General features: G+C 42.4%; 1 protein-coding gene across 1 annotated transcript in view; it reads right to left on the bottom strand.

The window, feature by feature from the left end:
- Positions 1-25695, bottom strand: part of CA8 (carbonic anhydrase 8 (inactive)) — a 647887-nt gene that overhangs the window by 532485 nt on the left and 89707 nt on the right. Inside the window, exon 2 of the mRNA XM_085605561.1 lies at positions 9221-9412. Coding sequence (XP_085461687.1) covers positions 9221-9412 — 192 coding nt within the window. The remainder of the gene's footprint in view (positions 1-9220; positions 9413-25695) is intronic.

Below are 25695 nucleotides of genomic sequence, written 5' to 3'. Positions count from 1 at the left end.
ATTAGAGGTGATTCCTAGTCAACAAATATGTGATCCCTCAGTATATATCTGCGAGCTCTGCTGTTAAGTGTCCCCACATCAATGCCTTGCCTTGTTGTTTTTTCTGCACTTGGGTCAATAACGTTTTTATTTTTCATGTCCTATACATGGAAGATAGGGCCCAATTAGGATAACAGTTGGGCAGACCACCGAATGCTATCGTGCCTGTCAGGAGAACGCCGGACAAGCAGTCGGGGTCCGACCACCTCAGTTCAATGCATCCACCGGGTTGGCAGTCGGAAAGTGCTCATTTAATCAGCGGCTTGTGCTGCGGCCCAAGAAAAGAGTCACAGCACAAGCTGCTGTGTAAACGAGCACTTTGTGCACATCCATGCACTGTGTCCATGGAGGTGCATGATGGCACTACATGTGCCCCCTGGGCCATTTTACAGTGGCCCACGATGGAAGAGGGCACCAAAAATCCCTTTCTGACAGCCTCATCATGGCAGTCTATCTGCCATGAAAGGGCCGTTGGAAACGGGTATCGTAATCTCGACAGCCATGCTTGCCACTGCACCGCCAACATTCAAGGGATATGATACTGATCGCTGCCCCGACAGAGTCTCAGATCCTGTTGGATGCAGCGATCTTCCCCCAGATCGCTGAAGGTCCGACCACCTGTATCATAATGCGGCAGTCGGACTGAAGCGCTGTCAGTTGGTCGAACCACCACTGACGGCCTGTCAGTAGCAGTCTGACCATCATCATAATCAGGCCCATAGTTCTGGCTTGTGAACAATTGTTTGCTAAAAACAAAGCTGGCTGAAAAAGTCACAAAACATGGAGCCACCAAGCACTATATACCAGCTGGAAGCATTTAGGCTTGATACTGAAAGTATATGTACCAGGTTTACAATTGGTCATGTCTTATTCCTAAAACATAATTTGATTCAATATAACTCTATAGGCAACTGTTTGACGACATTCAGGCATGAATTCTTGAAAAGCGATTGCTAGTGACTTTTGAGCAATTCAGTCAATAGCAGTAATCGCACTAGCCGTTTAAGTCCAATAAATAAATGGGCCTACATACTAGTTGAAAGTCACCTGCATAGCCTGCAGATGAGATGTGACAAAAGTGCTTTCTTCAATACAGTTGACATTTCACATAATGATCATATTGGCAACTCATATCCCACACTACTTCAATTTAAATAGTAGAAAAACTTCCATATTCCCAACAGAAAGCAATATACACATTGCATGCTGGATGAAAACACCAACATCCAGTTTGTCAGCACATTTCAATTGTGTGAACTTCACACCCTCAAGCTAGTCTCCAGTGCAATGTGTCTTTATTTATTTCTCCACAATGCATGCTCTCCAATAATTAGCCTAGGCTTTTCTAAATGAATCCTCAGTTTCTGCTTGCCTAGCTTCGATCTCTATGGGGAGGCACCAAAAATGTTACAATTACACCGTTAGTTATGTTTCTCCTGATTTGAGTTGTCACCATGTTGTGATAGTGATGGTCAGCTAGAAGTAAGCTTGTTGGGACTTGTAGGGCATGAGGACTGCGGGACAACTTGGCTGTCTAGGGCCAATGCCTGTTGCTAAAGGTGTCCGACTGTCAGAAGTCTGCTGTTTATGATCTCAAACTCTCGGATCTGACATGCCCCAGCAATATCATCCACACCAGGGCCTGTCTGTGTATGTGAATTATGTGAGTATCCTCAATCACACAACGTACTGACATTACAAAAAGTACAAATTCACTTAAACTGGGACAGAACTATCGACTTTGCCAAGTTGATTCATTTTGTTTTTGAACAAAGGTATTCTACCAATGTGGTTTTGAAACACGTCTTCCGTTAATTCCCGCAAATTGGTACATGTAGAACCACCACTCAAATTGGTATACTGCTAATAGTGCAAATCATAGCTTCCGGTCTCATCTTTCTGTGACCAATTACAATTACCCTTGAAATACGGCACAAGTTTTGAGGGCGGCGTCCCCCCGCTCTACGGCCACCGCTGGGCGGGAAAGGCAGGGACCGCCACGGGCGGCAGAGTGGCTAGCTACGTCACTGTGCCTGTGAGCAAATAAAATGAAAACACAGTTCACATGAGCCCACGACTCGCAGCTTTACCCAATGCCTAACATTGACACTTTCTGTTCTTCTCTCATATTTTTCCCTCCGTCACATTCTTGAGCCAGTTGGTGCTACATTGCTGCACCAATCATCGTGAGGGGCACTGGGACAGCCAGTTGCTGAAATCCATGAACAAACTATCTCTTAACAGGAGGTCATGGGAGGGACGTGACTGAAGGTGGTGAAATCATTCTTCACATTGATTGGGGGGAGCAACTAAACCCATGCCGGACAAACTAGAGTTTGCAACATAAAAATAGAAGCCATTAATTATGGATTGGTTATGTTTCCCTAGAGTCGTGTATGCTTAATTCTAAAGTACAATATTGTATAAATAGTGTTTAAAACATTTATGGATTCATGTTTGTTTGTGAATAAAATAATTGCTATAATGGCATTTTGTTTATCATGCTTTTCACAAACACAGTTTATTGCAACGGTCTAATTGAAAAAGTATTTCTTGTCCAACATGTCCTCCGCATTGGCAAACTATTGAGTGTAGGTTGGTATGGCAACTTGAAGTTGAGGTAGAAGTTCCAGTGTAAATTTACATATGAACGGCAAAAATGTTATCACTCACAATTCCTCACACCGCAATCACCGATCGAAAATATGAATTGACCTGGAAACGAGGACTCCTTGACCACAGCGGTATCACTGCCCGACTGTAATATACGCTGTCCAGTAGATAGCAACATATGAATGACACCCTCACAAGCTGTGGCTGAAAAGAGCTGAGTAAAAGCCCCTCTCTCTGCAAGTGTTATATGCAGTATTTATTTGTAAGTCTGGAGAGACAGCTAATGCTGTCTCTAGCCCAGACCTAAAGTATAACAGACTAGCCTATAATTGGCACATAGGTAGAATACATATATGACAAAACTGTGATTTGACTTATGCATTTTGTCTATAACATCTCTGGTCCTATGCGTCTGTCTTCTTCATGCTTCTAAAGTACGAACGTCAGGCAGCACCTTACTCCTGCCCTCATGGTGTTTTTCTTGCTATAGGTTTTTACTTGCCAGACGAGCACGTATAGAGCATATCACACTGGCTAGAATCATTTTCTCTGCTTTAGACGTTATTCTAACGTGTTAGGACACGAGCATCACCAGACACGCCATCCTTCTCACCTGATTAATCTCCGGTTCTAAGGCCCTCATTGCGAGTGGTCCAGTAATCACGATGAGGCCGGTAACAGGAGTTAGTATCTCCACAGGGATCACAAGTGATGTGGAAAAATACTGCTTACAAATGGGGAACAACAGGCGGAAAACAGTGCAAAACCTGTGATTCCTGTATGTTATTTTTCGTTCCACTAGCTACAGTCATATTGTCTCTGTGAAGGTGTGGTAAAACTATGCCGTATGGGTGATATCGGACATGGTATCACTGTGCAATACAACAGGGCCACTTGTAATGAGGGCCTAACAGCAGTCAAAGCCAATCTGGTGCTGGTGCTGATCCATGTTAAGGTGAGGTTTGGGGACATCCATGTTAAAGATATGATAGGTGAAGTATTGAATGGGAATTTACATAGAAATGCGTTTTTGTTATCAAATTGAGTTTCTGTTTCTTTTGTTTTCAGTAAAGCTATATTTCAAACCAAATATTTCTACCAAAGAAATTAATATGCATAGAGTCATTAACTGCATATGTTGGAAAGTCCTGCCTTGTTCAACAAAGAGCAATAAACTGACATAAATGTTTTTTTGTCTTCAGGCTTGACCAAAGTGAAAAGGGAAAACAGCTCATGGAGAAGTAATTGCGCTGTTTTGGAAGAGAGTCCATTGAGAAGAAATGTTTGCTTTCATTCAGCTGGGATTTGTGTTCCATATGAACGTTTGGAAGAATTGTACTGTGTTGTTCTTGGATTGTTGGGCTCTTGGGATTTCTGAAAATAATAAAGGCTGCATTTCTGCAAGCAGCATGTTATACTCTACATCATAAATTATTAAAGCGCTTTATTGTTTGCTGTTAGACCTGACACGATTTTGGTAGTGTTTCCCTAAACCTAGAAGTTTTATCTCACAGGATTTACAAATTTTCTTTTAGTGGCCTTAGGGCTCTGGAATGCAGTGTTAAAGTGCATGCACCTTCATATGCAGATTAGGAAGTGGTGCTTACCTGATATTTTCAACCATTGTCTCCAGCCTGCCATTGCAGGACTGTGAGTGCGCACTTACATCTATGAAGTTTTTAAACATGCGTTAAGCCTGCCATTGCAGTCCTGTGTGTGCACAATTGCACTTATGCTCAGGTTGGCCTTTCTAAACTACTGGCCAATCCTGAGGGGACATTTCACTACCACTATGGCAGCGCTAGGTTAAGTCTTAAGGGAGTGAAGCAAGTGGTAGGGGAAAGGCAGGGCAGGTACACATGTGTGTTCCCTGACCAGGTAGTGAAGAACACCCATGTGTGTTTTCAATACCTAGGAGGACTGCTCTTCTCAAAGGTTAACATGGAGGGATGGTTTAAATTATTTCAAGCTGCAATAGTTGCTTACAGTGGAGCAGCCTCTTAATGTTTCCCATCATTGGATTCACAAAGAAAAACCCTCTCCTGTGGTAAAGAGGGAATAGTCATTACTAGCTTAGAAATGCCGCTTCTAAAGGGGTACGCCCAGACGTAGGCCCCTTGATTGCTGCACCACAAAATTTAAGCTAGACTGTCTGATGAGGAGTGATACCCTGAAACCTGTCCCAGGAGGCTTGTTTCCGGTCCAGTCTGGCTTGCAGTTACGGTCCGGTCTGGCTTATCAGTTCCAGCCGGACTCTTCCAATGAGGAGCAGGGTCAAGACTGATTTGCATGTGGCTGGGTCCAAAATGGCGGTGTGTAGTGAGCAAAAGAACAATGGGTGTAACACAAATCTCTTTACTGGGGTGAATGTTTGATTTATTCAGCATTCCATCTATCATTTGTTGATGCAGCACTTCCTGAAAGTTGGCATTTCTCTGCTCTAAAACTCTTTGTGTGCCCTTTCGTCTGACTCCAGTCCAAACTTGAGTCTGAGGGAACACATCTGTGCATTCCCAGGAAGCAGCTATAGACATTGGTCATGAAACTGGAATGACAGAACTCTGCCATTTGAGGGCCTTGCTGTCTAGATTAACAGAAGATGTTTTGACACTTGGCCTCTGGGAACCAGATCATGGCCCCACTAAATATTAAGATCTGCATTCCACGGCCACATGGCAAACAGGACTAAAACTTAGTGGACACATCGGTGGTTCAAAGGGAAACCCTTTAAACCAACCCCAACTTCAAAGGCACACTACAGTATAGCTACAGGTTCCAAGCTTCAGCAGGGAGGAAATAAACTTGTGGGGATGCGGGTCCAGAGATTCCTGGACTGCATAGTGCACACTGCCAGAGGAATCTGTTGTTCACAAGGAGAATTACTGCCATTGGAAGGGACCGTGGCCCCTTCCTGAATAGTGGCTGGCCTGGGCTGACTACCTGCTGCAGTGTGGCACCTTGAAGTGTGCCTCCAAGGCCGTGTTGGCTTGCCGCCTGTTCTCTTATGGAGGTCTCAGAGACATCAAAGACCTCCTGTGAGAGACCCTCACTGTCTACTTGTGACACCCGGAGAGAGGTGCCCTCTTAAGTGCCCACATTGTCTGGTGGGTCCCAACTGGTAGCGTGGTGTAAGCGTGGAAGCAAGCATTGTGCCTGAAGGCCAGATTGCTTTATGCGGAGCTCCAAGTACTGCCCACATCTAAGGCGTATGACCCCTGCATCGTGGGGCCTCAACATGCATAAATGTCTTGTTGATTGTAAGCTGATCCACCACTTGCGGGACCCCTGTGGCCCACTTTGCCGATCGTGCTGCATCTCTCTCATGTGATACGCCAACTTCATGCTCATTGCGTGCAGTGTCCGATCTACAAGTTGCAACCCTCAGAGGTGAGGGCGTACCTATAGTAGTGCCTCATTCTACCTCGTGCACCACTGCTGAACATGCGCATTTGTGTGTGACCGAAATTGTCTGATGCAACATGCTTCAACGCACACCAGACATTGTGCTTCATTTCCAGGGATGTATGGAATTTGAAACTCTTCATTGTGTGTGAACAGAACTGTCTGGTGCGACTTGGATCAATGACCACAAAACAGTGTGCTTCATTTCCAGGGAGGTACCAAGTTTGCGACTATTGTGTGTAACCAGAACTGTTTGGAGCGACTCGTATCAATGAGCAGGGAGGTGCAGATTTGTGTCTCATTGTGCCTGGATTGCCTGGGTGCTACTTTGATTGACGTGTGTCTGACAGAGTGCTCCCCTGCTTCAGCCCCCATTTATCAATTGTTCCTTTTGTGCCCGCATTGCAGGGGAGCCACTGCCCACTCCTCACCCATCCGCATGACCAGGTAGCATTGCCTGGACCAGACCGGGGTGGTTAGAGTAATTTTCTGGGCTAAGGAATGCTCGGAGAGCAATCAGAAGTGGGTCAAGAGACTCCGTAACCCCCCTGTGCTTTGCAGCACTGGGCTGGTGCTGGAAAGTACAGTGTGGAATCCTTTAATTGAACGACTGTCACCCTAAGCCTGCTTCTGCTCCACACACTGTTGGTGAACTTCCCAAGCAGTGACCAAACCTCTATTTGTTGACTGATGCCTAATTTGCCCTGTTATCTACCCCTGCCTTTTTCCATGGGACCCTGACTAAGTGTGACTCCGTCCGCAATTGCCCTAAAATCAGGGGGGAAGGTTTTCTTTATCTATAGCCTGTGGGTGTAGGGTGATCGGGGGTTAGCTGAAAGGTGGAGGTGGGCTTGGGCCACAGGGTTTACATGTGCATTATCAACTGGCCTGCAGGATATCAGATGCACCGCATTATGGTGCGTGTGTGCGTGTGTGTGCGGGTGCGCTCCATACGGACCTGCCTGATATATGTGGCACTGAGTATCGGTGCTGAGTGACTGTTTGGGAGTTACTGCCTGTGATTCATTACACCGCAAGGCGGTGTTGCTTTACACGTTGATCCTTGCCAAAAGAATACTGCATTTGACATTGGTTTTTACCCTTGCAGCCTTGGCCCACAGTGCTGTTTAAAAGCGTTGTAATTATCTGTGTGTATACATCTCTGATATAGTTGTGATCTGGGGGGCACCTTATAACTGTGTAGTATTGAATTGTAATAATTGCCAGGGTGGGCCTTGTTCTGACAACGTTTTGCACCACATAAGGATGCTGGGAAGGTAAAATAGGATCTTTCTCAAAGGTGCATGTTACTGATCTCAATTTTAACACGGTTGGGCCTAATACTGCTAGTGATATTTCCAAATGTGATTCATGCCCAGAAATACATGATGTTCATGTTGTGTTAGGTAATGTGTGTGTTGAATAGAAACTTTATTTTTTTGTGGTCTCTTTTGTGCTGTTCGGTATATTTATTGAGAGTGCTGTGCCAATGCTTTTCACATTGCCTCTGTGATAAGCCTGACTGCTCAATGCCAAATTACCCAAGGGTGAGCACAGGCTATACAGTGAGTGTAACCACCCATCCCTGACGGGAGTGGTAGTTTCTGCCTGGCTAGGGCCTCGCCTCAGCCAACAAAAACGTGCCAATTCCAGCAGTTGCTCTAATTATTCAAGTCATTGGCAGTCTTTCATGGACTTGTCAACCTTGGGTGAACTTTTGCTGGGCTCTTCACAGTTTTCATTGATTGCCTGACTTGTTTCTGAGTGAGTTATGTTTCTTCATTGAAGTGATCGTCTGTGAAAAGGTGATATGGAGTGAAGCCATCACTAGATTGCGAGTATCAGTGTCCTCTGTAAATTCTCCTCTTGTCTAGCTTGTCTGAGCAGGACACCGAGAGGCATATTTAAAAGCCCCCTGCACTGCTGGAATATCACTTTTTGTGACTCTCCGGCCACGCAGATTACAGAATCATATCTATGAGGCCATGCAAAGCCACTAAGCGTGGCTTTGAATGCCTCGTAGATATGAGTAAGGCAAGGCAGGGCACATCGCTGCGTTGCCTTACTCTGCACTCAGGAGGTATTCCATGGACGTTGAAGTGGGTGTAGATCTGGGGAAGCACCAAATCCTTACCCCACCCAAGGTGAGGCATAACAAGAAGAGACTTTGTTATTTCTCCTTGTTATTTCCTCCTTCTAAGTGTGCTGCATTCTGCAGCATATATATAAGATGGAAACACCTCCAATAATTGTTTTTTGTACAGGAAAGTGCCCCTTCCTGCACAATAAAAATTGTGCTGAGAACAAAGGCACCCTTTGCACAATGGTGCAAGGGTGACTGCATTGGTGCTATGCAGCAGAAGCGGTGCCAGCACAGGGGTAAAGAACAGGAATGTTCTGTATTGCATAAATGCTGTGCATTCTTGCCCTTTCACATTGGCGTAGGGCAGTGCAACAAGGTGACTTGCTGCACCGCCCTATGCCAAATCCCAATAAATGAGGTCCCTATGTTTGCAGAGTTTGATACAGGCATGAGTGTGGCAAATCACACTTTTCCAGCTGGTATGCCCTCAACCAGCAATTACATGTTTTTCCCCTGGAATGGGCGCAACCACGCAGGCAAGGGATACCTGAGCTTTTTCTCCGGTTCCAGGATCAAATCTGCTGACATTTTACACCTGCCCAGAGCAGGCGGAAAGTGTCAGCAGGAGGGCTGATGGGGTTGGTTTTGGGGATCAGGAGGTCTTTGCACTCTGCAGGGTAGAGAAGTCCATGGAGAACATTGTCTGCTCCCTTCCTTTTGTGATCTGGTCATAGGGTAAAGGAGAGGAGGTTGTACACAACCTGGGGCTTGCCATTGGTTCTTGCCTTCCTGACCTTCTTCAGAGGTTACCTTGCCAAATGTTTACACAAGAAAATATGAGAACACTGTTACTATTTAGAAATGTCATCCTGCTGCGATGCTATGGCTTCCTTGAAGTCACACTACTAGATCTCATCTTCTACAATGCAAAGTTTAGTATATGTGCATTTTCTACATTATAGCAGCTTTTGCGTCTTAAAGAAAGACAACATCACGTTTTAAGGAAAAAGATCTGTTGAGTGTTGTTTCCATTAAAATAATTTATCAATAAACGAAATAAACAATATGGCTGACACAACATACCTGACTTTGACTTCAGAACAATCTGTACGGTATGCCCATCGTTCACCACTTCTGAATCTCGACAAACTACATAATTTGGGGACAGACGGACATCCAGAAGGGAGGGGTCATACAACGCTTCTCGAGAATTCAGGTTAATGGGAGACTGATATTCTCCATTTGCTTCGGGAAAGAGCAGCCCCCACTCGACTCCTGGAAAAAGAAAACAAAAGACAACTCTGAGGCATTTTCACATACCACTGCACAATGGGGTTCTTACAATAAACATGACATTCTGCTGCCACGCCTATTTAATGTCATTCTGCGCAAAAGTAAAACAACGAGAAATGGCTTTTCAAACTTCTCACATTTTTTTGCACCTGTGGGTGAAGCATACCAGAGTGAAAATGTGAAGCTCCATAGTCAAAGTGGAAGTCAGTATTCTGTGGGACCAGTTCTCACAAACATAAAGTTAGTCAGTTGGTTTTGCTCTACATCTGGAGTACATGTCTGGGCTTTTCTGAGCTCACAAAGGATTGCAGGAGTACTTCCATTTTTTACATGAGTAAATATTCATGTATTGATTTTCTCAAATAAATATAACAATAGGTGCAAGAGCACGTGTTAAAAAATTTTTGGGTTATCTTCACAATGACAATTATTTTTCCTTAGGATGATTTCCCCTACATCTCGAGGTACAGGGAGATATGGTGCTCCACAGGTCACAGTGTTAAGTCCCATGTTGCTCAACACATGACACCGCAAGATCCGGAAGTGGAGCCACGGCACTTCGATATTGTGTCCTATGGAGATAACACACAATTGAATTTAGCCTTTCACCAACTGGATGGCAAAGTTGTACCAAATTTTCAGAGGTGCCTCACTGTGGTGTCTACATGGATGCACAACAGTTGTCTGAAGCTGAATCCGGATAAGTCAGAGATTTTGGTCTTTGGAGACTCTTCCCCGTTGGATATCATATGTATTTGGCCCACCAGACTAGGGCACCCCTCAATTGCAGCTGTGGTAGCCAAAAAAACAGTGAGCACATTTGACAAGGATCTATCCTTTAAGCCGCAAGAGTGGCCCTGACAGCAATGTTCTATTTGGTTATAAAAATCTCTAAATAAGCCTATCAAATTCCTTCCTGTCCCTACACGGAAAGACAATGTTCATGCTCTTACCACATACAGACTTGACAATGCCAATGTTCTGCATCGAGGGTGGTGGGGTGGCTTGTGGAACTGCTAAATAAACTCCAACTGGTGCAAAATGCTGCAGAATGCTTAATCTTGTTGTTACATTTACATGTTTAATGTTGTTATTCAATATTGTTATGCTATGGCACTGTAGCATCTTATGAGTAACAGTTCTTGTTCCATATGGAACCTTAAGGGACTGTGAGGCTCTGGGCAGTTATTCTTGTCTGGCTTGTGCTGATCAGTCACCTTGGGTTGCTGTGCTGTTTAAATTAAACCTATATACAATTTACTGGATTTGAATATCTTCATTACAACAATGGCGACGAGGATGGGATTTGTATATTCCTTAAAGGCAGTATATCCGCGGAGATCTCAAGGTACTGCATTTGTTCCCGATCAGGCAAAGAGTCAAATTTAAAGCCTTAATGGTTACTCACCAAACACTGCACAATAAAGGCCCAATATGCATACAGGAAAGGGTTAAAGTTTATTTACCTAACAGCACTCTGATCAGCTAACTAGGTCCTTTTATGTATTCCTAAGGCCCACTAAGGAGGAAGATCTTTCTTCATGTGGGCAGCTAGGCTAGGAAATGTCAGGCCTAAGCTTTTTTATAGGAGATTGAATTGAATCAGCTTTCAAATCTGGTCTGATGACCTTACTCTTTAGAGAGATGTAGTTGATTATGTGTTATCTTAGTTGGCTTGGCACGGGACTTCCCTTTGGGAGCAGCTGTCCATGCTTTACAAATAGTTATTCACACAGTCATTCATGATCCCCTTTCCCTACACCCACAAAAATGTAGGGGATGAGTTTCCCTCCAAATTCCTTCCCTAGATATAGATTTACTCCTGGCCTTAACAGGTGTAAATAAAACAGAGTGTGCATGTGCCTCGCAAAAGTATATCATTACGCACAGACGTTTGGGTTTTGGGTGTTCTTTTGCATTCAGATGTATTCCCACCCAGGAGTACCCACTGCTAGATGCTGGGAGCAGATTTACTCCTGCATAATATTATAAAATATAGGTGTAATATTACTTGTGATTACGTCTACTAACAAGGTTGAATTCCAAACTTCATTTGCAATCGCAAATCATGTCCAGTGGGCAATCAAGTTGAACTATGGTGTGCAAATGCTTTCTGAATCAGCCCCAATAGAGCACAAATCCCTTCCCTCGAGAGATTCACTTTTCAAGTGTAAAAACCTGCCGACATGACAGACTTTTTAAAGAAAGGGCTGGTAAAAGAGTAAGAAAAGAGTGAGATGGGAGTGATGGAGACGGTTCTATGCAAACGTTAATGGTACCTCAACAAAATAAGACCTTTGAGGAAGTAAGAGATCTGGCGTAGATTGTTTCCCATAGTATAAACTCTTATGAATTCAAGTGTGTTTACAAGGTGCTAAAGGGAGGTGTGAAAGGTCCCCCCCAAATTGTATTCGAGTGCTGGGGAAGGAGGTTCACCTCAGAAAAGACATGTTCACCGTGTTTAAAAAAACATAAATCCCCTTACTCAACTATGCCATTCAGAAATCTACCAAGGATAGTGGGAGGGGTGGCCTTTGACTTACAAATTATCTCTATCATATTTTTCCAGACTTGTTTCCTTTTTTAAATACTGAAGAAGTCGTAAATGTATCATACGAGTAAGTGTAATACTACACTCTAAGACTGATACATATCCTTGTGAATTAGGCCCCAAAATATGATCGAACGAAAACGTTGCTATATTTGAAAGCATTTGTTTGGAGAAGCATTTCAGGAAACGTAGAAACACATGAAGCTGTGGCATCAAGAAAATGGTCACTTCATTGTGAGGTACTGTATTGTTTTCAATAGGTAGTGTTCAACCTATTTAGAGATATTAATAGTTCGAGCTAAAATGTGAATTCATATCCCACTTTTGATTGCTAGTTAAAAAGATCTATTTTAAATATACAGTAAAAAAAAAAAAAAGAGACCTACGTTTTCGAAAAAAATCATTTTAAAAGAAGCAATTTGAATGTTATAACAGCGCTGCAAGGAGCAAATTAAAAAATAAATTATGAACAATTGCAATTAATGTACATTATTACACATTGTTGACCTTGCAGTATCCCTTTAACGAGATGCCTAGATAGCGATATCTCTCAGCATTGCAAAGATGCCGCCTTCATAAAGAAGAATGTGATATCCGTACCTTTGCACTCTACGCATTTTTAGCAGGAACCGTTTACTGAAATATGATGAAGAAATGAAATACAAGTAAGGACCAGAAATTTTATTTAAAAGATGTTTAATTGTGGCAGAGGCCTCCATGCACACAACTGGGGGGAAATGCACTTCACAGTACAACAATTATTTCTGCAAGCCATTGTGTGGCTAAAACATTTCAGTCACTGCCAAATCAGTGGCTATCTGTCTGTTATCTAGCATGAAGACATAGGTTTCTTGTTTAATGAAAAAAGTGTCTAATTGATAGGCCAGCCATCCTTCCTGATTCCTTCCAGGGTCACCTTCAGCAAAGTATGACTTCCAAGTCAACAACATTGTGCCTTTTGGGGCTTGGAGGCTTACAGATATGAACGAGAAAAGTGAATTACTAATTATTAAAATGCACAGTGCTATTGGCTTAAAAGCTAAGACTCGGTGGAGACGACCCATATGACATGGGTTGATTGTCAACTATGACCAATTTGCTGAAAGGTCTACTGTGATTTTCATGAGCAATGTCTTGTCCGTCACTTCCAGATCCACTCACGTTATGCAGCAATTTGAGGACTATTTTATGCTGCAGGGTATCTAAATCATACGGTAGAGAAAGACACATTATTTGTCAAATTAAGTGATTCATACTTTTGATACAAAAGTAATACCCGCTGCTATGGAATGTCGTGGTAGTTACATATGTTCACTGGAGTAGGGAATACACCTAATAATTAGATCTTATTTAACGTTTTATGCACAAGCAATGAATGATTTTACCTTCCATGGAAGTACCGACAGCAATTCCATGATCCAGTTAGTCATGACAGATTCCGCCTCTACTTATCATCTATATTTTTCCTGTTTATTCAGTTATGGTGACTCCTTTAAAGTACCTTTTGTAATGTGGGACTAGGCAGTTTAAAAGGTACAAAAATAAAAGTTGTGGAACTCCATGTGGCGAATAGGAAAATAAGCATAGATGATTTATTTAATTATCCTATGTTGTTGCTAGCCACCTGACTTCAAGGCAAAGTTGAAATTGAATTCATACTTCTTCCTGTGTCTTTTTATTTGTATTTAAAGGGCCCAAGAGCCTTTTTAAAATATTTTCCATGACTGTATATAATTATTGTTTCATTTTTCCTTCATTTCAGCATATAACCTTATATGAGGAAAAATAGTATTTCCTCTTCCCAGCCAAGGTCATCGAGAAGGCCATCAATGCCCAACTCCCCAAGTTCATCGAAGAGAAACGAATACTGGACACCTCCCAATCCGGTTTCCAAAGAAACCACAGCACCGAGACGGCACTTCTCGCCGCCACGGACGACATCTGCTCCCTCCTCGAATGGGGCGAAACGACAGACCTCATTCTACTGGACCTCTCGGCCGCCTTTGATGTCGTCTCCCACCGCTCCGTAATCATGAGACTCCACAACGCACTGGAGGGGTTCCACTCATTCCTGACCTACCTAACACAGTAAGTCAGACTACCCCCTTTATTCTCAGAACCTACAGAGATCAGCAGTGGAGTGGCCCAGGGCTCCTCCCTGAGCCCCACCTTCTTCAACCTCTACATGGCTCCCCTCGCAGCCATAGCCAGAAGCCATGTTTAGTTTAGTTTAGTTTGTGTGCTTATATAGTGCTTGAATCACCCCCTAAGGGGTATCTCAGCGCTAGCGGGCTTACAAAAAGAAAGCTGTCACAACGGGCAGATCTAGAAGAGGGAAGTTTTCAAAGCCTTACTAAATTTCAGGTGGTCTGGGACTGCCTTAAAGCTGTGGGAAGTTGGTTCCATAAGGATGGCGCCTGATGTGAGAAGGCCTTTCCTCCTGTCCTTGCTTTCTTGACCATGTGAATCTTAAGCAAAGATTTCGAGCCAGATCGGAGGTCCCGTTGGGGGATATATTGATGGAGCCTCTTTGCCAAATAGGTAGGTCCATTTCCTCATATTGCCCTGTGTTTCAGACAGCAGATCTTAAATTTCACTCGTTTGCGCACAGGTAACCAGTGGAGTTGTTGGAGAAGAGGGAGTGAAGCTTTTCTTTCTGGGGTGTTCAAGGTTAAACGGGCTGCACTGTTTTGTACCACCTGAAGGTGGTTCAGAGAAGACTCATTAGCCACAATAAATAAGGCATTACAGTAATCTAATTTACTCAGCACCAGGGTTTGAATGAGGGTCTTTCGTAGGGTATCGTGGAGATAAGGAAAAACACATGTCCCAGCACATGAAAGCATGAGCCAACAGTGTGTGTTACATGCTCTTTCATGTTTAAGGTCTGTTCAAGATGCACCCCTAAGTTATTTGCCATTGTTTTTGGTGCTGGAGCTGTTCCCAGCTCTATAAGCCACTAGTCTGGTGTCCACAATAGTGGGGCCTCTCCAAAGAGCGTGATTGCAGTTTTTCCGGCATTCAGCTGTAGAAAGTTGTTTCTCATCCACTGTGAGATGGCCAGCATGCCGGAAGAGAAGGAAGCTTGGGCTGTCTGAGAGGCCTTATTGAAGGAGAAGGTAAGTTGGGTGTCATCTGCATAGGATATCGGAATGAACCCGTAGTTCCTCAGTAGTGAGGCCAAGGGGGCAGTGTAGATGTTAAACATGGTTGGGCTTAAACATGAGCCCTGAGGCTCTCCCTTGGTCAGTTCTTTCGTGGTGAAACGGTATGGCCCCAGGTTAATAGTCTGGGTGCGATTAGAGAGGAAACTAGTCATCCACTGCAGTGCCACTCCACCAATCCCAGCTTCCTTCAATCTCCCGAGCAAAGTCGACCATATCAAATGCGGCGGAGAGATCTAATAGCACCATGAGAGTAGGTTGACCATTATCTAGTGCTAGCCTGATATTATCGGTAAAGGCCACCAGGGCTATTTCTGTGCTATGTTTTGGCCGGAAGCCCGATTGGGATGGATCAAGGTAGCCGGCCGATTCGATATGGTCAGATAGATGTTTATTAACTTATTTTTCCAGTACTTTGCTCAGAAAAGGTAGGAGGGAGATGGGGCGAAGATTTGAGATATCTTCCATGGAAGCTTTGGTGACTCAACATCATCTCCTATGCTAACAACACCCAGCTGATCATCTCCCTCACCAATGAACCCACAGCCACAACAATCAACTTTCACAACAAAATGAAGGCAGTTCCTACCTGGATGCAAGACAGCTGCCTTTAGCTCAACTTGGACAAAACCGAAGTACTCATCCTGGGACCCACCCACTCATCCTGGGATGACTCCTGGTGGCCTGCCGCACTAGGAACCCCTCCCACCCCTATGGACCACGCACGCAACCTTGGTATCATACTGAATTCCTCGCTCTCAATGAACCACCTAATCAATGCAGTATCCTCATCCTGCTTCCACACGCTCCGCCTGCTTCAAAAGACATTCAGATGGCTCCCCACAGAATCCAGAAAGACCCACACACTCATCACCAGTAGACTGGACTACGGCAACACACTCTATGCCGGCGTCACCCAGAAGCAGCTCAGGAAATGACAGAACGTCCAAAACGTAGCAGCCAGATTGATCCTCAACATCCCCCACCGCAGCCACATGACACAACACCTCTGAAAACTCCACTGGCTCTCTATCAACAAGAGAATCATCTTCAAGCTCCTCACACATGTCTACAAGGCCCTCCAAGACGGGGGACCAAAATACCTGAACCACTGCCTTGCTTTCCACACACCCGCCAGACCACTCTGCTCCACCCAACTTGCTCCGGCCTCCGTCAAACAGATTAACAAGACCAGAACCGGAGGAAGATCCTACCACGCCACCAAGACCTGGAACACTCTGTCTCTCAACCTCAGGCCATCCACATCGTTGACCCAGTTCAGGAAGGATCTAAAGACCTGGCTCTTAAACTGAACCTCCAAAGCAGGATGGATCAGCAGCCCCCCTTCCCCAGCGCCTTGAGACCCTCACATGTGAGTAGCCACGCTTTACAAACCTGTGATTGATTGTATAATTGAATTCATTTTGGAGCCAAGCAACTTCTTCCCTTAAGTGTAGCCTCTTTATAGTGGTACATTTGTAACTCATTTTCAATGAAAAATTGCAATTTTCTCATCTCCTTTTCCCTCATTCTTTCTTCTGCTCTCTCATGCTTTCCTTCAGTCTCTTCCCTCCTCATTTTTTTAAAGTATATCTCTGATTCCTTATCTGAATCCTCCTGTTGTCTACTTAATATTGCTCATCTTCAACCCTCATTCTTTCTTCTATCATTGTTTCTCATATTTGTGTCTCCTTCTTTAGTACCTTCCTTTCACTCTTTCGTGTACTCTTCTCATTCCTTTATCACCCTACTTTTAGCTTATCTCTCTTCTTCTTTCTGTCTCCATCACCTTTCAAATGATCTAAAGGTGTACATGCAAAACTAAAGATTAGACATCGCAGCCAGACAGCCAGTCAATCATTGTTATCCTCGCAGACTGACATTCATACACATCATATACCAAAAAGAGCTGTCTGCCAAAGAATCAGTGTCAAACAGTGTTAGTCTTGTGACAGAAGTCAAGCACCTGATGCTTGCATTTTACAGCACTGGTTTGCCACGTTATAGTCAGGGCCATTGGAATTCTCCTATTTTGCGATGTTTTCTGTATTATAATGGAATTGCCACATTTGCCAAATAAACCACTATCTGCTGCATAATCTGCAGATTTTATGAAAGAACTATTGTTTCCAGCATAAACTGATCAAAAGTTAGCAAAAACATGGCAACATGTTCCTGTGCAGTGGAAGGCCCTATGCATAGGTTGGCTGGTCATCTCTGAGCTTCTTATTACTGTATCTGGGTATTAAACCGATACTAATATAGTGAAATCTTTTCCTAGACATTGTTACTATACGTAAAAATGGCAAAATAATTAAATAAAACTATCATATAATGTGCCGCAGCATAATTTGCTTTGTCTTGCCGCATAATTTAGCCAACCCTGCCACACAATTTGGTCCTTGCCTGCCGCATATTTGCAGTTGCATAAAAATATTTAAACAACACATTAGTGCTACCACAACCAAACCAGTGACACATAATGAAATGCAGAGACTATTTAAAGCAGGAGTGTGACTTACTGTGGGCACGAGTGCATCACATGTATAATGTTTGAAATAGTTGAAATAAAAGAAATGGTGCTGGATGGAGAGCTTAAGTGATGTCTCGCAGACATTTAGTGTTTGATTGAACAGCGTCTTATCAAGGTTTCACAAATTTCATCACTACGAACTTTGTCCATTTCGGTTATATCAAATCTTTTACTTGCTCTCCCTCCCTTCACTCTCCGCACTTTGTTTCTCCTCTCTCACCTGTTTCTCTATCCTTTCACTTTCTCTCCCTCTCTTATGGGGACTAAGGGAAGCTGAATGCAGCTTAAGTATGTGCCCTTGTAAAATGGTAATCAAACAGAACTCACTTTTTCACACTGCCTCTTGCCTTCCAAACTCTGCTCTAGCTCAAAAGCACTCAGGGCTGCAAAAAAAATATATATACAAGGGAGGCTCCTCCATTGTGGCGGAGGAGCGTCGCTTGCCTGCTGCGAGTGCAGCAGTCACACATATTAATAAAATGATATTACATACCATTATATTAATGTGGCCAAGGCTCAGCGGGATGGCAGGGGGCGGGGCTGATCAGTGCGATTGCACTAGTAATGCACCCCCTGCCAGTGCGCAGGTCAGATTGGCCGGCTGCCTACAACTGCCCAATCCCACGTGTACTTCAAAGCCTGCAATCCCAAGGCTGAGAAATAGCAGATGGATTGCAGACGCAGACCCCCAGCCTTAAAATAAGCACTGAGTTACCCTGCTCCAGTCAATCCAGCTCCAGGATTGTCTGGTTTCGCATTCTAGGGCAGAAGTCCTTCCCTTTCCGCCCGAGCCATTGAGAGCGCCAGGAGGATGGAGACCGCATGCAGAGCCTGCAGCAGCGTGAACCCAGTAAAGAGCATTGGGCAGCAGGGAAATTCTTTGTATTTTTTTATTAATGTATATTGTTGTCTGTTTCCCCCGTCTTTCCCCAGTCTAACCACTCCACCCCCACACCAGCCGCTATAGAAAATATATATAATAATTACTTCACACAACTTGAATGTAACATCCCCTTTCGCATGGGACAGGCAGTCGGCCCTACATTGCACACCTACAATGGGATTAACTGGCATGGGTCAATGGACCCTGCACTGTTAATCACATCATGATGCAACCTGTCAAACCCCGCAGGAAGCCCGGATAAAGTAAATCAGCTGCTGATGGATCATGAGTGATGCACAGCTGTAGAGTGACGTGCTTACTGTCATGCCACTGATTCTGGCGTGCTGTTCTTCTAGTACCAGTACTCTTCTTGGCGAAGGAGAAATTCCACTACTCAAAAGCTGAACATTTAAAAGTTCTGGTACTTAGTACCGGTGAGCACCAGCCCATTTAAAGCACTAGGATTAGGGGTGCTGCTCAGTGGTGTCGCTTCGCTAAAATCAAATGGATTTTAAGCATTTATGGTTTTATCAAACGAACAAATGTAACAAATGCCTAACCCTTTCCAAGTGTAAGTGTCTGCTCTTTGGTCATCTCCCCTGTGACAGGTTGGGGCAGAAATAGAGCATAAAAGATTTTTAAAGCATATTTCCCCATAACATGAACTCGACTTGATATAATATGCTTGTGATAGATCTGTTTCTTCCCAAAATTGCTGTTGATTTTGTGAAATCAGCACAAACAACCAGTACCCAGCTCAAAGTCTTTCTAATCTGCAAGTCAGCTGTTAGTCACTTATTTCAAAGAGAGTTCTGAAGGTGGTTCAACAGAAATGTGTGTGCCCAACTGAAACCCTGGCTGCACAAAATAGGTTCTCTCAGTGCTCTACAGGAACACTATTCTGTAAAGTAACAGCTACACAGAATTGTGCTACCTAAAGGATGTTTCGCTAAGCCATCGGTTTTGATAATACCCAGGACACTTTAGTGGTATGCTCTTGATAACTTACATGCTCACTCAAAAATGATAACAGCTAAATTCATTCACCATGTTTCTATTCTGGATAGCAGTGTACCTCTTCCCATAGAAACATTTTGCGAGCATTTGCAACTGTGAAGAACGAGCAAGCAAACGGTTGAGTAAAAGCAGAAAAGTTGCTAAAGTGAAATAATGAGCAACAGCAGATAAAATAACAAACACACACTCTGTATAAGAAACATTACTACCCAAGGAAACACAGTGCACCAGACTAGAGCTCAACATTTTCCATAATATACATAAGCGATGGATGGAATGCTTGAATTAATCTCAACCACTGGCAATTATTCAGCACCACTTTTGCTGTTCATCATTTTGAGCTCAGGGTAACACTTTAGACAGAGACCAACCTTATCTGGCATTGTTGACTACTTCACAAAGCAAAGCACCTGCCAAACAGAGATCACAATGGCTTGCAGGACAGCACTTAAATCACATGTTTGCCAGCGGGTCGTTTACAGGTCCCAGTTAGATCTTCTTTACAGCTAAGAAGAGCCAGATTTGGACTTATAGCAACACAGTAAACCCCTACATCTTCCCAAGTCAACTTACAACTAAAATACTAATGAATTTGTTGGACCCTATTTTACATGGCCATTACTACAGTGTTTTTACTGTTCTTCTTCACTGTAAATAAAATGTTTTACTAATACCAAATGTTGTGTTACTCAATGCCTGACCTCAGAATGATAAAAGTCAATTTTGGACCTTACAGGATTCACAGTTTGTGTTCTGGAGAGTATGCATTTGGTAACTGTTTAATTCACAGTGATATTACTAGCTAGCTGTGAAATGTATCCTAATTAGCTGTTGATAGCTGTTAATCATTTGTGATGCAATTGTAAACTTTTAATCACCAAATACCTAATGATGAATCTTTTATCTTCTTCAATTTGTTTTTATTTTTGTAGTTGCCAAAAGTGTTTTGAGTTTAAGAAACACTTGTTCCCTACACCCCATGCATATTAAAATATTTGTGTAATCTAAATTATAATAGATTTAATAGATTTTATTAGATACACAAGGATGATTCAAGTACCCTGCCTCTGAGTGCCAAGCAATATTTTTAATAGTATTGTAGTTCCTTGTAGTTCAATGGGCTGATGCATATGCTGCACAGATCCCACAAACGGAAATAGAGGGAAATGCCAACATCACAGTAGAAAGTCTACAAAAGTATCATAAATTCATAAACTTCTAGTTGATGCACGATATGACGTGCAACAACTTAGTAGGTGACCTGATGAGATATCTTACAATATGATGGTACAAAACACATTAATTTGTTTCTCTGTAATCTTGTCAGTTTCCATTGCAGAAGACTTAAGAAAGAAGATTGTAAAAGCAAGTAGTTTTAACCTGTGTGGATCACTTAACTTTTGTCAAAACAAACCTTTCTTCTTGTCACACTTCATTATTAAGAGGTAGTATGGCTTAATTATACTTCTAATAAGAGTTAACTTTCTGTACATTTTACAAAAGAAGAAACAGATTTTTCATAAATATGGGTGATGTAAGACACCTTTAAAATTGCTTTCATTTCACCATCAGCTGTGCTGGTAGTGGAGTGTTATTAGTTTTAACTTGCAAAATTCTCACATTGTGATCACAGACATTCAAACACAACTAAAAAGCAGCGGTTAAACAAGTATTTTTTTCTATTTAATGTTTAGTTATACCTGACAGTTGACTTCCCAAACATATGTTTTGAACACAAATGCTATAAATGCAGCATTTTGTGCAGTTTCCCTAAAACTATTTCTATGCTATGAAGAGGTGCTGCAGTACCTTTCACACCACTAGTTCCATCACCACTGTTCACACATTAATGACTCTGGAAACAATCTTTCCAACAAGTAATTGACATGATCTTCACATTTTCTGCTTTTCCACCCCATGGCACTTCACATATTCATTCATTTGAGTGCACATTTGTTACTTACAAAAGAATATTGCATTCAGTATTGTTTGCAGATGTGTACCATTTACCATTTGCTTTAGTAAAGTTTGATAGTGCATCACTTACTCATATATGTAGTCACATGATATATAATTACTTTTAAAAATCAGTAAAGGTGTTCATTCTTGCATTTGGGGTCATTTGGCCTGCTTGGTATGCCATAACATTTAGAGCACAGAGACAGAGAATGACCTTCGTAATACAGAACAAATACATTTGTTGTTATTATAAGGTGTGCGGGTTAGAGGGCACCCCTGACACTTGTACAGGTAACCTTTGGTGGTAAGACAGCTTTGCTCAATGCAAGAGGCGAGTGGTTGAAGAACAGAGACTGGTTCCATCTTTCCATGCAAAGAAATTCTGAAATACTACTACAATGTTGCAATTCCTTTTACTCTTTTGTTTTTAATTGCTTACGTTGTCACTATTTTGTCTATTTTTATAGTAACAACTATTCAAATTTGCACTAGGATAGGAAGTTGATGGGAAAAAAATAAATCATAAAATACATTCCTAGTGTGTGTGTTCTATAGTTTGACTATTCATGGTGAATAGAGATTTGGAACACTTAAACAACAAAGACTCCTGTGAGTCTTTGGTGACAACTCACCATGCTTATGTAATGTTCAGGTGTTTTGTGGGTTGTAGGTTTCAGTCCACCAGGTTTCCTGCCTCAAGCTGATTAGTTGGCATTGGGTCTACACTTTCACCAGAGGATCTTCAAAGCCTAATCCTGAGTCATATTTTGTATGAAAACTACAAAACATGTGTCAGTGGCACCCAACACAGGACTAGTGTTTGAGTATTCTTGAATGACACACTCAAGACTTTATGATTACTAATAGCAGAGATGTCCATTGTAATGTTAGTTTACTTCCTCAGTTCAAACAGGAACTCCCTCTCTGTTGTGGGTTTGTCAGAAGCTTGACTAGTGAAAGGTATTCCCCATTTCAATTTCAGGTTTGAGTTTCATTTAGAATCTGTTTTACAATGGTGGCACAACCTGTTGTGTTAAGACTAAATCTCAGGGCACTATTAACTACTCTGCACGGGAACTTGTTTCCATGAGGCAGGGAGTGAAGAAACTTTTGCCATAAATTAACAGTCTGCATTCGCATCTGAACTATTTTGCTCATAGTTGGAGTTTGATCCTAAAGATCCAAACACTAGGCACTTTCATACATATAAAGCTGTTCTTGCACCTGCAAAATATGCATTACATAGAAATCCCGCTAGGATTTCAGTGGACAATTAACACATGTAGTGCAGAATGTCAAAATGGGTCCTTCAAGTAATCCAAGGCCTACCTGTCCCATATCGACTGGTTATACTCTGCATCCAGTTGTAAAATGTAGGAATTTGCTGTTAAAACTGGGAAATCTGGTTGACAGAGTTATGCACCCCGTCCAAGCAGAAACCACCACTCTAGTGAGGGTAAGCTAGATAGACACTAAAAGATAACATGTGCTCACCCTCTGGTAGCTTGGCACAGAGCAGTCAGGCTTATCTAAAGAGGCAATGTGTAAAGTATTTGTGCAGCACACTCACACAGTAACACAAAGAAAACACTAAACACCACAAAAATACTACACACGTTTATAAAAATAGATTACATTTTTATGATTAAAACAAGACCAAAAACAACAAAAATCCAACAGAATGCAAAGTATGCATGCACAACACAGGAAATAGTATTTGTGAGTATTTACACTTCTACACATGGCACGTCCTCATTGAAGGTGCTACCAGAAGTGTTAAAACAAATACTGAATGAGCTGGGAGCCACACAGCCTGGTGATTGAGGGATGAAATTGATCTGTAATTTAGAAATTGTCCTTTTAGTAGTTCTTAGGAATATCCAAGGGGCTACTGTTTCTGTTCAAGAGCATAAACAGGAGTTTTCTTAATTTATTTCAAAAGTATACACTAGGTTTTGAAGTTGCAAAACCACAACTCGAAACAACAAATGCATTTGAAAGTTGTGATAAAGAAAAAGCAACATGGAAACTAAGAGAAAGCAGACACCTAAAGAGAAAATCAGGACTGAACATATGCAACAGCAGGAGTCCAGTAGGGATGGTTACTATTTGAGGCATAGTGTTAAAAGTAAGAAGCCAGATTTGGATCAATATTCTGATAGCATAGCTAATCTTCCTGTTCTTTGAAGGAGTCTGGAGGAAGTCGGAGAACAGAAAGGAGCGGATGGACTGAGTATCACAGAGAGGACAAATGCATCAGGTAGAAAAGTGAAAGAGAGCTAGCACACAATATAGAGGTTTGCGTGAAATAAGAGGAAGGTTCAGAATCAAAAGCTCATTTTAAGAATGTAACTGGATTAACAAAATAGACACATGCCTCAGCAACTGGCCATACTTCTGTAGAACGAGACTTCGGCAGCAGTGCTTTAGGACATCGCAGCAGAAGTAACTAAAGTTTGCCAAACTCTCAAAGAGCATTAGGTGGTGACTCCAACTGAAAAATACATACAGATTTGAAAATCAGACGGATAATTAAACTCTCATGTTTAGTTTTATGAAGTAAGAATACACATTGAAGGGGATATATTGAACAAAATTAAAGTTTTATTCTGGTCAGACTTGTCAGATGCCTAAGACTTAATTCTCATAGATGATGATTGTCCTCCATCACTTGTAAGGAAGCACCTCGAGGTGAGGAGTTAATTGTGCAAACATTTTCCTCCTCTGTACCTGAAGTACGCAGAGAAAAATATGGATGCAAGTGGGATTTAAATCAGGCTAGTTCATTGTACAGAACTAAGGGGCATATTATCAAGTAAATGCGATAATTATCGCAAATCGCGCTTAGCGCGATTATCATTATCGCCGTCTATCGCTGGATTTCTGCGCCGGGTTAGCAGCGTATTATCAACGCTTTTCACCTAGGCGATGTGAAATCCAGCGATAGAGGGTGAGAACATGCTTTAGCGAGATAAAAGCAGCGATAATTTACCAGCGATAGAAAACCTTGGTAATAGGCAGGTTTTGACTCAGCCATGCAATCCACCTCCTATTGTACAGATGGCCAAGTTCTATTTTTAGCAGGAGTTAAAATCCTGCGGTAATGGGGCCTTAGCATGACTTCTAATATTGCTTTGCGGGTCTGGGGCTACCTTGTAAATACCGCGAAGCTGTTGTAGCGAGGTTCCCCCATGATGTTATCTGAGGAACGCCTACTTTGCATGTCATTAGCGATATTGATCACTGACATGCAAAGTAGCAAAGAAACACGCGCTAACGCTTGTTAGCGTGTCCTTGTAAATTGTGCGATAAAAAATTTGCCGCTTTTTTGGCACATAGTGCCGAAAAAGCGGCAAAATATCCGTTGATAATATGCCCCTAAGTGGGGCAGGACAAACGTTCCCTTGCATAGTGAGCCCCAAGTGCAGGCTCAATACCCATTACAACCAGAAGCTAAGCATGTTATAAAGGTCATCGTAATCAGCTACAGTATCAAGGTGAAATAGTGCCTTTTCGTTCAACCATTAACACTCCACTTTTTCTGGTGCTGAGGCTGGACAGTTCATATAAAATCATTTTAGAGAATAAAAATGTAAATGCACACACAAACATGCATGGTGTGCAGTACTGGACTGATGGCAAACTTAGTTAGGACAAAATACAAAATAAGACTTAGATATCTCAAATAGGTTCTTTAGTCAAAGTATTGCTGATGAATTGCATTAACTAACTGTATTCTCATCCAGTAGATTTCAACAAGTGTACATGAGATTGCCCATCACTGTAACAATGGCCCTGGGTGCTTTGCAGCAAGAATAATGGAGACATTTGCAAGGAAATCCGGAGGTATTATATTACATTGATGATATATACATCGCAGATGATGATTCAATAGAACACTTAGATAGGATGGACAGAATAGTCGCACTCTTAGCACAACTTGTGTACAACATAAACTTTACACAATAAAAAATAGCATTTTTTAATGTAATATTACTGGGATCTGAGTTATCCAGTGTGGGTAAAGGACTGGTACCAGACATTTTACAGAAAGGTGCTACGTTACATCCTCCCAACACACTGAGAAAGTTGCAAGTCCTGATGGGAATTTGAATATTGGAAGAGCTTACTTGCAACATTATACTGAGTGAGTTAAGC

This window comes from Triturus cristatus, chromosome 5_1 (assembly GCF_964204655.1).
Source record: "Triturus cristatus chromosome 5_1, aTriCri1.1, whole genome shotgun sequence".
In the NCBI taxonomy this organism is placed as follows: domain Eukaryota; kingdom Metazoa; phylum Chordata; class Amphibia; order Caudata; family Salamandridae; genus Triturus; species Triturus cristatus.
The sequence above is the reverse complement of the archived record's forward strand: the minus strand, read 5'-3'. Positions and strand labels throughout refer to the sequence as shown.